At 40.3% G+C, this 17,839-nt stretch overlaps 1 protein-coding gene across 5 annotated transcripts; it reads right to left on the bottom strand.

The window, feature by feature from the left end:
• Positions 1-246: 246 nt before the first annotated feature.
• LOC141998380 (uncharacterized) lies at positions 247-17,690 on the bottom strand. Of its 5 annotated transcripts, XR_012641826.1 has the most exons (7): positions 17,433-17,690; positions 16,040-16,242; positions 15,821-15,946; positions 15,393-15,515; positions 14,816-14,927; positions 14,621-14,691; positions 14,391-14,526 (listed from the first exon to the last, which is right to left on the bottom strand). XR_012641826.1 is itself a non-coding variant. In XM_074971144.1 (5 exons), the coding sequence occupies exons 1-5, from the start codon at positions 17,631-17,633 to the stop codon at positions 668-670; spliced, it is 819 nt and encodes a 272-aa protein (XP_074827245.1). In that variant the 5' UTR covers positions 17,634-17,690; the 3' UTR covers positions 247-667. The 5 variants fall into 5 exon arrangements, 3 of the variants coding, with proteins under 3 accessions (XP_074827245.1, XP_074827246.1, XP_074827247.1); XR_012641827.1 differs by lacking the exons at positions 14,621-14,691; positions 14,816-14,927 and adding an exon at positions 11,637-11,741 and having other exon boundaries at positions 14,423-14,526; XM_074971144.1 differs by lacking the exons at positions 14,391-14,526; positions 14,621-14,691; positions 14,816-14,927 and adding an exon at positions 247-833.
• Positions 17,691-17,839: the final 149 nt, after the last annotated feature.

Raw genomic sequence — 17,839 nt, 5'->3', positions numbered from 1 at the left:
GAATTGATGTACCATACCTAAATAAAAGAAGCATTGGTAAGCAAACCTATTAATTGTTCTTGAACATTTTTTAGCTTTACTTTCTCAAGCCATAATTCTATGATGCAATGCAGTATCAATAAATGTTCTTGAAAATATAACAGGCTTTATTTGTAAACATGTTCTAAAATAGTAAAACAGTCACACAGCGTTGGGCAGGCCAGCTGCCATTACAAAACCACACATCCAAAAGGGCAGGAAATAGTTAATACATGACACAATCCCCCTATCACTACATGTTCCCTGGCCCAACATTCTCCTGTCCCTTCTTTTACATTTTCCCCTCACTCTGTGGTGGTTGGGGGAGGGGAGGGGGGATATTTCCACCAGACAGGGGTTGAAGGTGGCAGGGGGGATTGACGAAGGAAGGCTACCCTGCCCACCCATTCATGAGTCCTGAATGCATAGGCCACCCCAACACAGAATTATCGAAGTTACTGCTGGACTGAGGGTATGTTGCAGGAACATCATGCCATGGAGTTGGAGAGGCAGCCATTATGGACAGGAGTTGCTGAAACAGTTCTCTCTGTTGAGCTCTGTCCTCCTCCCTTAGCCTTCCTATGCCAGGCACTGCTTTGCAAGTGCCTGCTCCCTAGTTGAAACCTGTCCTCCACCTGAACAACAAACCTCAGCCTGTCCTCCTGCCTGTCAACATGCCATTGTTCCAGTCTTTTGTCACTCTTCTTCTGGTACTGGACCTGCTGGTCTGCCTTCTCAAGAACATCAACCATAACTTCATCATGGAAACAATTCCTTTTGGAACATGAAGGTACGCTGAGCCAGGGATCGAGTTCCTGAAGAAGAGCAGGGGGTACATAGGTTGAGGGTCCTGAAATAGGACATGAAAGAGGATAATTGTCTAAACTAGAACACAGAATTAATTTTTGTGGAATCTCAAGGACAAAATGTAACATTTCTGAAGTGAACCAACATATAATGTGAAGGGGATGCTTCAGTCCTCAGACTATCTCTGGATACAGCCTTGTTAATCGCAATCATAGAAGTGCAGAAACAATGGTAAGTTTAAAATTATAACCCTTTTTTGTGTTTCATAAAATTTTCCTAATTTCCATGAGGGATGGAGGGCTGGTATGTATAGTGCCCTTGCTGCAAAAGGCTTTTTCTGTCATTTCAGGCCTTCTATATTGTGAAAGATAACTGTTCTTGTGGTACCCTATTGGCTGAGGGAGATGTTACTCCAAGCAGCTGGAGGGAAACCTGCAGTTTATGCAGCTGAAGTATTCAAACATATAGTGACCAAACAGCAAATCTGTTAGTGGAGTGGACTAGTCAGCTATACAGAGGGAGGGGTCTAGAAAATACATCCTTCCCTGCAATGTGATTGACTATCTGGAGTCCTGCTTCAGGAAAAGTTTGCAGCTATCAACAGCCAAGATTGGGTCATAACCCATGAGGGAATTAACATGATGCTGTGTTAGCTCACATGTGGCTTACTCTGTTATTGCTGAACACGAACATTCTGAAATCTGCAGCTTTCCTCCATCCACCACCTGGCATAGTTCTGGGGGAAAACTCACACCCCACTCATACTTTGGAGAAATGATTTTGTGACCCACAGACTGCATGGATTACCTCTAACTGAAATGGACTAAATTTGGAAATAGAATACTGTTTCCCAAATACAACACACTCAGTTCACTGTTTACAGGCTGCTCCAGGGACCTCAGAGGAATGATTACACAGTGGCAAATTTATTACTGAAAGGAAAATATGAACGACCCTAGCAAATATCTGAGACTTAACAGTTAAAATAACAGCTGTTTATGAATGTTTGAAATTCCAGGTTGCCATTTTGAACTCCACTTAGTGGGGGGAGTGGTGACACCAAGGCACTGTGATACAATCTGCCATTGATGGCCGCACACTGCTAGCTGGGGCTTATCATTTTTGCATTGCTTCTTACAGCAGAAATCCCTCCCATTACTGTAATAATAAACTGTAAATTTCGGGCATACACTTACTGGGCTCTGGGGTGGCTTCTCTCTCCACCAGGTTTTCTGCAGACTCGGCAGCGAGTTGTTCCTTGAGGGTGGGGGGGGAAAAACAATCAAACAGTTCTTCAAAGTAGGGACCAAGAATTTGCTGTTGATCCTGATCCACAGCCTGTTCTAGGAATGATTTCATTAAAAGGGAACTTCATGCTCCTTACTGGGAGCCTAGTGCTGGCTCCCATCAGTCCCCATGCTGGATTCAGGGACCAAGAGGGCACATCCTGGCTGCCCAGATCTTCATGAAATACGGTTGGCTCTGTGTTGGGTACAGTGCCCAGAACCTTGTCAAAGTCATCATAAAGTGGGCATGTTGTTGACCAGTTGCCCGAGTTGTGGTTCTTGACCCTGGTCTTCTGCTACTTGCTCTTCGACCTGTTAATACGCTCCCTGCACTAATCACCTGTCCGGACAATCTGCAGACCTGCCAACTTTTTAGCTATCTGCTAGTATGTGTGGTCATTTTTGGTGCTTCTGCTGAAGTCCACAGTTTTACTTGCTTCACATCAGAAATTCACCAAAATTTGGCTGTCCTCCCATGACCATGAAGCAGCTCACTTTGAAAAGAGCTTGATTGGCTTACTTTCCATTGCAAACCCAGGAGGTTCTCGGATACTGTGCTTTCGGTTTGGTGATCAGAAGAGAATGGGTTTACGATTATCTGTGTTGCTGCCATTCACCAAGGGGTATGGCTTCCATTTTCAATACAGTGGATTGTAGATTGTTGGGACTAAGAGAGGACCAAGGAAGTTGTCCCATAGAATTGTGGGATACTTCTGGCAGACTCCCAGGACCTGAGTAAAGTGGGGCTGCATCTACACTGCAAAGCAATAAGGCTGGGACCCTGGATCTCAGGTTGACTTGTGCTTGGACCCTGCAGCCCTGCAGGGTCCTGGGATCCTGGGTCTGAGCCCTGGGTTAGCACAATTGTAGTACAGATGCAAGAGGGTGTTTGGCTTGAGCCCAAGCTCAAGCAGGGGCTTACGTTGCAGTGTAGACATACCATATAAGGTCTTGTGCATGCTGGTGCAAGACTTGTGCATGCTCACTCTCTTTCATTCATGCTCTGTTTTGATTAAACAAAAAGCAAAGAGATACAAATCATAAGAGCATGCTTACCATAGTTTTTACCCAGGACTCATTTCTTGGCTACATTTACACATTCCATTTTTGCTTTAGGATTTTCATAACTTTTTTTTCTTCTGAAGCTTAGACATACATATCACATTCTATGTGCTGTATATCTATTATACACAAAATGTCAGAAGCCAATCAGTGTTGACAGACCCAAAAATCTAATACTAAAAAAAAAAAAACGACACCCCACAAAATTCTACATTTTTGAGACTAATTTCTCTTACAAGAAAGGCAGATTATTACTCCAAACTAGGAGATGCAATAACTTCTCCTGAGCTAGGGCTTTAATAAGCAACACAAACAAAACCCAGTGTGTACCAGGATCACAGATACATCCTACACCATTTATCACTTATCACTGCTGGCTCCACGTTTCAGAGCCAGCAGGGGTCTGAAGTTGATAAGAATCTTACATTCAGACATTTGGAAAGCAGGGTTTTAGTCAGTTTCAGTTCCCTTCTGGTTCACAGGAAAGGAGCTGACAACAGAGAGCTGATGGACTATGCAATGGGAGCGCATTCATCAATAAACATCATCCTGGATGATGATGATGTCTGAGTTGCCCAACTCCTGATATGGAATGTTAATACTGCTGTAACTCGTTTTTGATGTTTTTACAATGAAAGGAAGATATTTTAGAATGAAGGTGGGGGGGGGTTGCATTTTGGAAATCATCCTACCTCTTTAAATAAAACGTATCTAATTGACATTCTAATCTTAAAAGGGGATCTGGAAAGCTGAAACTAAACTGAATTGCACCACTAACCAGGCTTTTTCTTCCAGGGAACCGTGCGAGGAGAAGGAGAGAAAGGGTCATTGAGCACAACGTGTTCATTAACTTAAGTTCTTTCCAAGAGCTCTCACGTCCCAGTTTAATCAAGACACTAAAATAAACAGTTCATTCACATAATTGATACCATAGATCCTGTACAATTCATGATGCAGAACGATCTAAAGTGTCTTTAATGAATTAATAACTGCCAAAGGATTTCAAGAGGCAGAGATAAAGGAATTTCAAAAAAGTTAACTAAGATATTTCTTTGCTGAATGCCCTATGCAACCTGGTTAATACAAGCTGTCAGCATTACATCTCTTACTCATAATGCTTAAAAAAGGCAGCATTATTTTTTTATTTCCTGAAGTTTGTCATTTTAAAATTGGATCCTTAATAGTACTAAGTTTCTACTACTATTTTTATTGGTCACTGAAAGTTAGCGCATGTATTTATCTAAAGCAGCGGTTCTCAAACTGTGGGTCGTGACCCTGTTTTAATGCGGTCGCCAGGGCTGGTGTTAGACTTGCTGGGGCCAAAGCTGAAGCCTGAGCCCCACCACCCAGGGCTAAAGCCAAAGTCCGAGGGCTTCAGCCCTGGGTGGCAAGGCTCAGGTTACAGGCATCCCGCCTGGGTCTGAAGCTCTTGAGCTTTGGCTTTGACCCTCACCCACCCCCAGGGTGGTGGGACTCAAGTGGGCTCAAGCTTTGGTTCCCGCTTCTGGGGTCATGTCGTAATTTTCGTTGTCAGAAGGGGGTCGCGGTGCAATGAAGTTTGAGAACTCCTAGTCTAAAGGACCATAACAATACAAAGGTTACCTAAGCTTCCAATTGTTTTTGTGAATGACTGAAAGGTTTGGAGTTAACTATCTTAGACTGGAATAGCTAAGGGTTTTTTTACTACAAAAAAGCATTATCTAGACAATGTTAAATATTCATAATTTAAAATCTTACCTTAATAGACAATAGCTTACATAATTACAGAACATATGCTACATGTAGTAGAAACTTATAGAAATATTGTGTACATATGCAATAACAATTTTTAAGATCAGAAGAGTGTACCTTGGAATTTTCTGAATGTATATTTCCACAGAACCAAAAAACCCAAGAGACTATATCAAATGCCAAGACAAAAAAATCCTAAACTGGAGTTACGGTTTAAAAAGAAAAGTTACAGAAAAGTAAGAGGAAAATAATTTGGAGAGCACTACTGAATTAAAAAAATGTGTAATGCCAAGAAACAACAATTATAAGAAGTTTGAAAATCTGGAAATGCACAGTTGGAGTCATCCAAACCACCTTTGCTCTATCCCCTATGACCAGCACTCTAGGCCCCTGCCATTTGTGGCACATGCAAGTTTGATATTTGTATCTCAGTTTGACAAATCCTGAGTCTTATACCTCAGGGGACTGGTCCTAGTCAATCTTGAAAGTGTAACTAAGGATTTTAAGAAGTTTGCCAACTCTAGATATCTTAAATCTACACTATTCTAAGAATCTCCCTGGAATCTGTATTAAGACTCAAGCTTGTGGTTTTTGTAGATGTATCTTAAATAGAAGTACATGATCCTCACATATAGCGTCTGTGATACACCAGATTATCACTATTTAATACTCTGAATGCTTTGATAGGTCAGTTGTACTTCTTTTCAGTCTTGTAAGAAGAGCACACAGAAGTTCCCGTGGACGTCTTAAATCCAGTGTATTTTCAACTACAGACTACTGTATAAATAGCCTGAAAGATTAGTTATATGGATTATAGCACCACCCACTATGTATTAAGTGCTTTCTACACAAACCTGAAGAGAAGTCCCTGTTCTGAAAAGCTTACATGTTGCTGCTACTGCAGCTATCTTGAACTAAGCAATACTTCATAGTTCACAAGCAACGAGTAATTAACTGAGCTACTCATGTACAAAATTAAAGCTGCATACATCCACAGTTGTCATAAACTATTAAAGAGTCAATAAAATATCAAAAGTTTCAGGATGTGGCAAGATAATGATCCAACATTTTCATTTGGAATTGCCCATGTATAAGGTATTCATATGGATTTCAATAGGCAGGATTTTTAGCTCTTCCAGCATAATCTGTGGATATATTAATATTTTAGTAGGTTAACTGAGAACCATTTGGTGGGATATATTCTGCCTACATTATCAAAGCTTATTTTTGTGGATTTATAGTTCCTGCTGTTAGCATTGCAGCTGTCTGATGTTCAAGCATAAAGTTACATGCAGTGTTACGCACATTTTTAGAATACATGCATGCACCCAGCATCGACAATACAATAGATGCATTGGATCTACACACATATTTTGTAGTTTGCATCGGCTCCATGCACGTTTATTAACATATAATGCTTGCATTATATGTACCAGATAAGAACGCCACATAAATCAAGCTGGACTCCCTCACCCTTTAAATAAGGGCTCAGTGATGGCATTCAGCCAGTCTTGTGTTGGCACAGCATTGTAAAGCATTCTCCTAAACCTCTGTGGGTGTATTAGAGGGAGTGAAATCTATGACACACCACTAAAGTGGTGTGTCACACTCCTGTTTTTCCCTCCCTCCCCTCTCCCATAAAGGCTGGACATCAAAGCTAGCCAGCGTGGATGGGTGCAAAGCCATGATCTTCCCTACTCCTCCCCCTTTTTTGAGGGGGGAGCTTGTCCTAGGCAGGAGCCACTTAGCAATAGCACCTGCACACCCACATGCATAGGAGCTGCAACTCTATCCTACCCATGCAGGAAGTGCAAGGGGGAAGAAGTATCTTATGCTTCCAACCACACTGCACAGCTGCATAAGGGGCAATCTACAATCTAGCCCCAAAATAGTTAGCTTCTCCATCCACCCAAAAATTAGTCAGAAGTGCTTCCCCCTTTTTGAAATTTCCTCTGATATTCTAATGGTTTTGAGCTGTAAAGGGGAAAAATAAAGAAATTTCAAGTAGTCAGAACACCCATGGCTCAAAAATGCCTTGGCCAGTTTCTCCTTAAACTACCTAGAAAGAGTTTTGTCCTAGCAGAGGATCCTGCATGCAGCGTTCCATTTATCGTGGTTAGAATGTGATGAAATAATGTAAGGAGAAATCAACTTTCACTATATCATTAATATTTCCAAATCCATATAAATATGGAGATAGGTATGCAATCCCATGCTCTATGAGCTCCTACACAGTTTTCACAGTGATATAAATGTGCACTAATCAATGCACCAAATATACTTAAAAACAAAATAAGATGTCTTAAAAACAGACATAGTATGCAAGCCCCACCCAGCACAGACCTTGCTCTCCCTAAATGCCTGAGAAATTAATGCCCTTGCAGTATATATCTGAAAATTCATAGAACGCTTGTTACATATACTTGTGCAGATAGTTTGTTGTGCACCTGCAAAAAAAAGTATCTAAATCCAGTATTTTTTTATATCTGCATAATGCAGACATCCAAACATATTTATTTTAAGTTGGGAAAAGAAAAGAAAATTACTCCTATACTGACGAGTTATGTCTTTTTTTAACTTTGTTACAGTAGTTGTGAAAAGGGCAAAGAGAAAAGAATATAGTAAAGCAAGATGAGTGCACATGCTGCATCCTATTCTTTGTAAAACTATTCCACCTTTCCAAAATAAAAGAAATTGGAGTGTGTGTATACACAAATAAACAAGCCTATCGTTTCATTAACTATTGCACATAAAGCAAGATTAAACCAGCTGCATTTCATATATTAATAAGTGATTTAGTTCTATATATAAACACAACAACTTCAGAGGACAAGTGAATTTTCCATAATACTTCTTGGTCAAAGATTTAGTAACTTTGGTAAAGAAAGTATTTCAATATAAACACTTGAGTCTTGTTACTAAAGAACCAGCATCACCACAAACTCCAAAATTCTCTCGCAAACATTTTGATATCACACATAGAGCAGTTTTTAAATTTTACATCCAAGTTATTACTCTTATTCAATATAAGGTAAATTACATTTGAAAAGAAATGAAATGACAACTGCTTAGATCCACCAGCTACTTTCACTCGTAGAAGTTGCCTAGTCCATTTCTCAACACCCCAGGTGAATTCCACACATATGTCCACTCACCATGGACTCTGGGTGTCATGGTGGTGAGGGAGAATTGGAGTTCTGTTAAAGAGTGGAGGGGATGGGACAGCAGTTTCTGGAACAGGGAGGGGAAGCGGAATAAGAAAGTAGCTATGGCTTAGCACAAGCCATAAAAATATTCAGATTGCAGTTCCTCTTCTACTTCATTTCCCCCACCACCAAACTGAAACCCCACTGCCCGCAAAGAATGATCCCGCATATGGTCCTGCTCCTTCCATGCCCCTCACACACAACTGCTTCTCCTCTGGTGCCACCAATCATAGTCCTCCCTGTCCAAAACTTCCTACTATGCCAATTCTCCACTATTCTCAACACCAATCACCCCCCACCCCGCCCCTGCAAAAACACCCTCTGCAGCCTTTCCCTCCTCTCTACTCCCTGCTTAACATTAACTTTTACATAATTCCTGCATGCAAAAAAAGCTTTGTAGAATTTAAGAACTCACTGAGATTAAGTAAACTGGTTTATTGCACAGCTGCAGTGCTGTCTCTAACCACCAGTTCTCTTCAATGCAGTCCATGGACGAACTTTGCAAGGAAATTTGTTTTAAAGTGTGTTATATCCAGCCATTCATAACAAAAATCCTGAAGGGCCTATCAAGGATACATTTAGAACATAAAAATCATTGACCAAGATTTTCAGAAGTGACTTGCGATTTTCTGTGCTCAGCTTGACACACTTTAAAGGGGCTCTTTTAAGGTATCTTGAGCTAGGTACAGGAAAAAAAGCAAAGCAATCACTAGTAACCTTTGGAAAATCTTGGATCCCACTTCTACAACAATCATGGTTAGAGCTCAGCCTTATTTACTAAATACTTTGTACTAATGTGACTTCCTTCTAAGGTTCAAAACACACTTGAACCTCACAATTCCTCTATGGTAGATATTCTTCCCACTGCACTGATGAAGAAATGGAGGCATAGAGAGAAAATTGACTTCCACAAAAATCACCCATCAAGTCAGTGGAAGAGCTGAAACTAGAACCAAAGACTTCTATTTTGCCATTATATATCCTAAGTAACATGTGTGACCAGTTTTCCCTTGTTGATTTATGACTGCATGATAAATCCTGAGCATAGGCATTTATAATAGAAACAGAATTGTTAAGGTCTCACAAAAAATGGATATATATTCTATTTTAAAACCAACTTTAACTAACTACCCTATTTTCTTTATTCTTTACTGTATATAAAGGAATAGGCCTGCATTTCTCCAAGGTATATCTGCTCCCACCGCTTATTCCTCACAAGAACTACAATGTAGACATCCAAACATGTTTATTTTAAGTTGGGAAAATAAAAGAAAACTACTCCCATGCTACACAGACATCAGTTGTGATGTTACAGGGCTGATTATTCCACACTTTAAATAAAGGGCAAGAGCTATTAAAAAGAAACCTGTTCTCATTAAAGTTTTATAATAATTAACTAAAAAAGAACATCTCAAAAAATACAGGACAGATTATCAGAATTATTTCTAAACTAAACGTATTTGAAGTAGTCCATTTCATATCAACATTTTTTATGATTTTAAAACAAGAAAAAATTATTTGCCAACGCAAACAGGAGAAAGAACACAACTACCAAATTTAGTAGTTATGAAAGTCTGTATTTTTGTACTTAAATTCCCATGTAAATGATTGGTGAGTATGCCTGCATTTAGAAGGAGGTTTCTGAATGTATCCCAGTTTAAATACAGCTAGAACACTTACATTTCAAAGATTCAGTAGCTCTTTCTGAATTCCAATAAAGGAATTAGAAGACCTATGGATACACAGAAAGCAACTGCAACAGTAATGCTACATTCAAAAAAAAAAAATGTTCTATAGCAAACCATTTTTTTCCTGTTTAAAATCATACTGGTGATGTCTATGCCCTGTAGCTAAATAACTATTCATCTGAAATGGAACACTTCAAATGTGTTTAGCTTAGAAAAAATTCTGATGATCTATCCTGTGAAAGGGTGGAAGTTAAGTTGAAGACTATACCTTTCTTTTAGCTCTTTCATCACTGAAGTGACCGCCACCAGTTATGATGCCATTTTTTCTAGGCCAGACTAATTCAGCAGTTAGACTTGCATTACTGAACATCAGGCAGCCAGGGACAAAATTTTGAAAGAACAGGGAGAAAGATATAATATAAAGTAAAGGAGTACTTGTGGCACCTTAGAGACTAACAAATTTATTTGAGCATAAGCTTTTGTGAGCTACAGCTCACTTCATCAGATGCGTCCGATGAAGTGAGCTGTAGCTCACGAAAGCTTATGCTCAAATAAATGTGTTAGTCTCTAAGGTGCCACAAGTACTCCTTTTCTTTTTGCGAATACAGACTAACATGGCCGCTACTCTGAAACCTGTCATAATATAAAGTGTTAAACGTTCCTTCTCAATAGGAAGTTTCCAACAAATACCACCACTTTCTGTTTTATTTCAACAAGTTGGTGGCCCATGTAACATTTATTGAATAATACAAAATAACTATTGTCAAGACACAGAATTTCCTCAATGTTACTGTACTTCAAAGCCAGCAAAAGAAGAGTTAAAGAAAAAGGGTTAGCATTTGCTTTGTAACAACAGCTGAACTAAAGTGCCTTTTAAAAATTGCATATTTTATGTAATGGTCTAGTTGGAAGAGTTTGTCTCTAAGGGGTTGATCCTGGTCTCATTCCAGTCTATGGAAAAGCTCTGATTGACTTGAAGGATGCAGGATCAACACCTAAATCCCCATGAGTGTGTTAGATGGAAGATTATATGACTTCATTCTCTTTGGCCAATTAGGCTCACAGTTTTATCCAAGCCATTTTATAAGCACATATTGAACATACACACCCACTAGTTCACTATTGCCAGATGAAAACTTTCCAAGATTATTCATATTTAGTAACTACACACAAACTCACAATTATATACAGAATCACTACTACTCTATTGAGCTTTAATAATTATTGTGATGTTCAATGCTGATATGGCCTTTGTAACTGAAACATAAGTAATCAAAGATTAAAAAAGCACTATTTTGGTTTTAATAAAATGAAAACTAATACATGAGCAATCAAAATAATTAACACTGAAATTTATCAATGCATGTATTTGCCACATGCATGTCATCATTAGCTATCAAAACTCATCATTCAGTGCACAACCTCTCTGCAGAAAATCCAGGCATGTACTGAACCTGCTCCATAAGAAGGAGGACTTTAGGGAAAAAAATTACAGGAAAGACAACATGATCAGATGGTACTACCACCACTTCTAGAATGTCATTTGAACATTTCAGCCACATATTTGAATGTGAATAAAATGTTCAAAGATTATAGAGAGTAAGCCATCATTCTCAAGCTGATCAGAAGTTATCCCACCAGTGTTGGTGTAGTTTGCTGTTTCTTTTTCCCATCAAAGAGCCATGTCTGACATTGATGCAGTTTTCACTATGGACTCCCATAATGAAACAGTCCACTCCACACTCTTTATTAATGTTAACATACCACAATGAAGTTTCAGTTAATGAATTTTAATTTGTTGCTCGACAATTAACATGGAATTTTATACTACAACTTACAATAAGTTCTCCATAATAAATAACATCCTCACAGCAAAACCAGAAGGGATCAAAAATGTCTCAGCACCATTATGTAAACACTTGATATTCTTCTTGTTGGCCAGCCTGAAAAGTAATGTGACAATGATCATTAACTTGCTTTTTTCGTGGACTTCAGAAACCTAAACAACAAATATGGTTTTATTTTCACATAATTTATATTAAGACAAGTACTTCTCAGTGGAATTTTACATGAACTATTTGTTTCCAATTATTTTTGGATTATGTGAAACTATTTACATTGATAATGATTCATATGCATTTTTGCACGTGCAATACATACTTTTTACCATACTGGTATTCTACACTTTCACAATATTTCTTCTCACTGTGGTTCAATACAGTTTAACATATATTGTTCCAATCAAAATAACTCAATGACTGTGGTATTTTACACTAAAATACCCCATCTTATTTTTCTAAGGACAAAAATAGTTACACATTCACTTAAAAATGATAGTAATAAAATAGTGATAGAAGATACAATTTACACACATTTTCCAAGGCAAAATATGAACAAAGTAGCCTGAAAAAAAGGAAGCTGAATACATCAGGGCTCATTTTACTTCAGGTCGTAATTTCTGTGTTTGGTACTGACTGTACTTCAGCTGAAAGTGTGCTAGCAAAAACTGCCAGGGCTTGAAAAATAACCCACTTGCCAGTGATGAGCAGAAAACTTTCCCTGGTGACCGTGGCATCTTATCAGTTTTCTCCATAATTTAAGCCTTTTAAAAAAAAGTTTCTATCCTTTATGGCTGCAAAGATACCCCTTCAATTTCTGAACCAGTGCTATGTTGTCTTATTGAATCTATCCAAAACGATGAGAGGTGTGAACTGACTTCAGTTCAAATCCTAGCTCTGCACTCAGCCAGAGTAGCCAGGACCAATATTGGGAATTTCTGTAGGGCTGACAGAGTCATTTTTTTCCCTCATATTCCCAAGGCTACTGTACAGCAGCAGAGATACCATGTGGATGTTAGTTCAGCCACAGAATAGCCTCCTCCACACCATTTGCCATACTGTGAGAGTGGAAGTGATGCACTGTTAACTAGATCCATCAGCACCTTATCCAAATACCTACTGTTCCAAGAGGTGCTCATGTCCCATACAGGCTCCCCAAAATCTTGTTGCATCCCCAGGGAGGTTGAACTACACTGTTTCCACTAGTGGATCTTATTTACTTTGAGGATTCTTAGAATTCTCCCACCATCACTCCACATTGGCAATAAGCATTTTTTAATCACATCATTTAACACTGCCCAGAGAAGGATGGGAGAATTTCAGAAAATCCTCAGTGTAGGCAGAGCCAAAGAGAGTCCTCTATAGCTGCAGAGAATGGGTGTAATATGTCCCTAAAAGTGATATGTATCATTTCCATTCATCTTAACAGAGTGTTTATTCTAAAGATTTTAACCTCATGAAGCTGTAATATAACTGGAACTTCAAGGAAACTGCAGTGCACCACCCTCCCCACGCACTGTTGGGGACTAAGTCTCCAGCTTAGTAGGCTACTGGATGGTTTGCCAAGATCTGAACTTTGTTTAAACATGGTGGTGGTCACCACATTTAACTGAACAAGCTGGACAGACATCTCCCAGCCCTCCAAAAAAAACAAAAAAACAAACTACTCGGGGAAGGAGGGTTCTATATAGAGTGGTTCTCAGAAAAAAAATCCACAACTGTCAGGGAAATTGTCTTGGAATAACCATTTAAATAGTTGTTGCCAGAACCACTTCAGCATGGTCAGGAACAACTAGACCCAGAAACATAGCTTAGTATTAGTATGTTACTCTGTGAGCAGTACCAATGAGCATCACCAGTTTCTCTCACAGATTTGATGTTACCCAAAGCAGCAACCCAATAACTGTGACACTGGTGGGAACAGGATTACTGAACAAACTGATTGTTAATTTGTAGTATTGCTCAGGCAAAAAAAAAAAAAAACCCTGTAGAACATGAGGACAAAAGGTATTTGGTCTGGATGTATAGAGCCACCTAACATTATGTTCCAGGATTAAGACCCAGAAAAACCAGTCCTTTCATCTCAGGAGGGCCATCTTCTTCCTCTCTTCTTTGAGAAGAAATGTCAAATAGGAAGAATAAATGGCTTTTTAAAAACTTGCTGGGATAGCCCTATACTCAATGTAATTGAGCTATAAAGATTGTTAGGCGATCAGATACTAAAATAAAGAGGGCCATATATGTACTTAAGATATAACGGTAGTATTTTTCTGGAAAAAAAAATCCATGTTCAGCCATTCAAGTGATCCAATTAAATAAATATTCTTAGGTAGTTTGTAATTACCTAAAATGCTTCTTGTTCCATAAATGAGAGACTTCACTTATATTTCCAACTTTCCTAGTTCTTAAACATAGCTAACATTTATTTGAGCATGCATATGCCCAGTGACCTGGCCTGTTTATTAACAATCATTTGTCCAGCATTTTCCATTTCAAAGCACTGGAGTAATATTAATTCATATATTCATCTCCATATAGATGAAGATTATAAAATTGTTCCAAAGTACCGTATACCTATCTAATACTAGACTATGAGGAAATTTTAATGATGATCAACCAATTTACGCAATATTTCTGACATACTAAAAGGCCATAAAACAAGTATTCCATAGAAAGTTTCACTTACCCATGATGTATCAGTCTCACAAAGTTAATCTCAGATCCTTGCTGCTTTCTAAACCACATTTAAGTTCTGTTGCCAGAATAAGATGCCAGTTTGAATGTACCTGAATTTATCCGCTTCATCCATTTTGTAATTTGCTCCGTTTTTCCAAACACCACTCTTCTGAATCACAATAGGAATCACTTTCAGAAACTCCAGTTTGTTAATCTGTCAAAGTCAAAGTAGGAAAAGTTAACAAAGTTACAAAAAAGAATAGTGGAAAATAAGATTCATGCAAACACATGCTTCATGCCTTACGTACTTCACCATATTAGCGAGGGGTTTGGACACACCATGCAATGCCATTGTAATGTCCTAGGCTCTCAGTGTCCCCTGCACACATTAAAAATACATTTTTAAAGAAAGTTAGATAACTAAAATATGGACCAAATTAAAGTATTTAGTAATGCTGTTGTGGATAATTGAAACCTAAAGAAAGAGTAATGGACAAGCATACCTATTTGAGGCTCCTTTGATCTCAACTGTGAATGCCTCAGTTACTGTTGGTATTGCAGTAAAAGAAATCAGTAGAGTCGACTGATGGTGTGGTTGCCTCGAGGAACACGGCACTATTTTAGATAGGTTAACATGTCACTTTGTATGTAACATCATTCCAAAACAGGCAACAATGAAATATTTGTCTTTTGAGCAAAGGTAACTGCACGCACAAAAATCGCATTAGTCTGCAGGCTGCATTCTGCTACAAGTATCAAAATTTACTGACAATTTCACTGTAAAATACCTGAGACACTATATTTTCTTGTTATATCAGTGAGCTTTACATACAATTATGGAAGGCAGCAAACAGAGATGCACGTTTGCTGTGTGTGCCCCTTGAGGTTTTCAACTTTCCCACAACATACTTCAGGTTTTCCCCTCATCTGGACCATCCAAAAACATTCAAGTTGTTTTCAAGCAAGGGATAAGAGCATGAATGGTATGGGTTTCTAATAAACAAAATTAAAAGTGATAATAAACTGATGCAAAATAATATATTCAGATATAAAACATGCAAAACCAACAGTGTCACTAACGTGTCATCGGTCTCTGTTGAACAGTCATCAGGCAAATCCCGCTCTTCTTTCACAGTTATGATTCTCACATCTTCGGGTCCAGAACAAGTAGATTCTTTAGACAACTGGTCATCATTGTCATACCTGTATCACAGAAATATGCATAATTAATTAATATTGTTTATGTCTACATTTATTCTCTTCAAGCATTCTGAAGGAATACATTTAACTTTGAAATATCATTAAAAGTTCTAAAATCTATACATAATGGGAAGACCAGCACCTCTTTTGTGCACATTCTGAAGTTTCCAATTTTATTAAAATGGACTGCCGATTTTACTGTACATAAACTTTCTGAACTTTAATTAAAAAGACTCTCCTGTGATCTTTTTAAGCACAAATTAAACTTTGTTTATACCAATCATGTAAAATTAGAGAATGTCACTAACGTTCCATCCGCTGCTATTAAAGAAGTGTCATCTGGTAACTCTCTTTCCCCTTTCACTGTAATTCTTCTCACATCTTCAGGCAGGGAACAGATTGATGCTTTTGACAATGGGTCACAGTTGTCATATCTGTATTACAAACATACATTTGGTATTAAATTAACTTTGAGAATAGTCTTTGGCTGATTTAATTGTAATAAAATGTGGTGATATTTTACTTACAAATCTAGTAAAAATCCTGCAACTTCTGCATCATTTCTGAAATCCAATTTTTCCTTAAGTGTCAACCATCTATCAATATGGTTTCCCACATAGATTCTTGTTTTTCCTCTTCTTCTATCGAGACTTTGCTTCCTCTTTTTCTTTTCCAAGCAGGACAGTACAGGAGGTCTACCACACCTCTTTGCTGGTAACGACATTGTAAGCTTACAAAAACAAGAAATAATAGTAAAAATGCAGTTCATGGCAATTATGCAGATGTCAGCGTTCTAAGTCATTGCTGTAAATGCTAATTTCAAACACTGCAATATTTATACACAAACACAGGACCAAATATACCAATTAAATCAGCTTACACACGGTTCAGGCTCTAGGAGAACTGAGGTTCTCCTGTAGCCTGACCAGAGAGCTGCTGAGCACCTCTATCTCCTATTGACTTTAAACAAGGATTCAGCACCTCTCTGGGGAGCACATACATAACTGAACATAGATCACAATATACACCATAAGCAACATCCATGCACGCATATGTGTAGCAGCAGATTTTCAAAAAAAATGTGCTTTCTTGTATACCCCCCCAAGAAAAAAAAAATCAACTGCTAATTTTTTTAACCCCTGTGTATCCACTCCCCTTTAGTTCTCTCCCTTCTCGGGGCTCTCATTACTCCTGCAGCTCCCCCCTGCTCGGAGCAACTCTTAACCTCCACTTTCCCCCTCGTCTGCCCCATTTTGCAGCTCTTCTTCCATGGTGCGGCTCGCTCCCTCGCGGGATGCAGGAGCCTTCTGCCTCGGGCTGCCCTGCGCGGGCGCCGTCCTTAGCCTCGTCTGTCGCTCTCACCGCGAGGGCAGGAAGCCTCAGGGCTTCACTCGGGAGCAGAGGGAGCCCAGCTCCCGGCCCCTGCCGGCGGCGCCGGAGCGGCCGCTGCCCTGCGGTGCGACTCAGCCCGGGCAGTGCCAGCGGGACGGACCCGTGCGCGAAGCGTTGTGTCCCGGGGCCCCTCTCCGCCCCCTGCACACGGCGCTGCTTCCCCATCGCCCCGCTCCCCCCTCACGCCCGCCTCCCGCTCCCGCTCCCCCAGCCCCGGAATCCTCTCACCACCTCCCCTCCCCTCCCCCACCACCGATCCCTTCCGGGCACCTGGCGGGGCAGGGTCCCGTCTCCCAGCCGCGCCCCTCCCCGTGGGGCCGCTCGCTCGCTCACCGGCGGGGAATCACGGCGCCGGAGCCGCCGCCGCCGGCGGCAGCAGCAACAGCAGGTGCGCGCAGCCCAGAGCGACGAGGTCGCGCGCGCGACCCGCCGAACCGAGATAAACACGGGACACGTGACCGCCCAGTCCTGTCGCAGGCTGATGACGCACATTTGGGGTGGGGAGGGGAAGAGCCACGCCGCGCTTACCGTCTCGCATTTCAGACGAGCCGCAGCCGCTGACCAAGGATGCCTGCGGGCCGCGCGGACCCCGGGCAGCCCGACGGCAGGACGTGGAGGCTCATCCCGGAGAAGCGCTGCGGACACAGAGATGGGGAGCGTAAACTGAAGTGCCCCACTCACAGCTCCCTGCTCCGCACCACTGTATCTCCCCAGCCAGGCTAGTGTCATTCATCCCCCTGCTCGCCCACGCCTGAGCATTTGTCACACTGTTCAATGCCATACGCTAGCAGCAGTGACTAGAAAAAAGGTCACGAAAGGAACTCACCAGACACTTTGGCTGTTCCTCTTGGTTACTAGGCTCTGTGGAAGAGGGTAAATGGTTCCTGGTATAAGCACACATCAGATTCATAAAACCCAGAGAGTCCACACTACTA

Source organism: Natator depressus, chromosome 14, assembly GCF_965152275.1.
Source record: "Natator depressus isolate rNatDep1 chromosome 14, rNatDep2.hap1, whole genome shotgun sequence".
In the NCBI taxonomy this organism is placed as follows: domain Eukaryota; kingdom Metazoa; phylum Chordata; order Testudines; family Cheloniidae; genus Natator; species Natator depressus.
Note: the sequence above shows the minus strand (reverse complement) of the source record. Positions and strands in the feature narration are given on the sequence as shown.

Excerpts from the sequence above, each read along its gene's own strand:
- LOC141998380 (XM_074971144.1), bottom strand. The coding sequence starts at position 17,633 with ATGACACTAGCCTGGCTGGGGAGATACAGTGGTGCGGAGCAGGGAGCT. Across the intron at positions 16,243-17,432 it reads CTCGTCTGAAATGCGAGACG|CTTACAATGTCGTTACCAGC; the intron begins GTAAGCGCGGCG and ends TGTTTTTGTAAG. Across the intron at positions 15,947-16,039 it reads GCAGGATTTTTACTAGATTT|ATATGACAACTGTGACCCAT; the intron begins GTAAGTAAAATA and ends TTTGTAATACAG.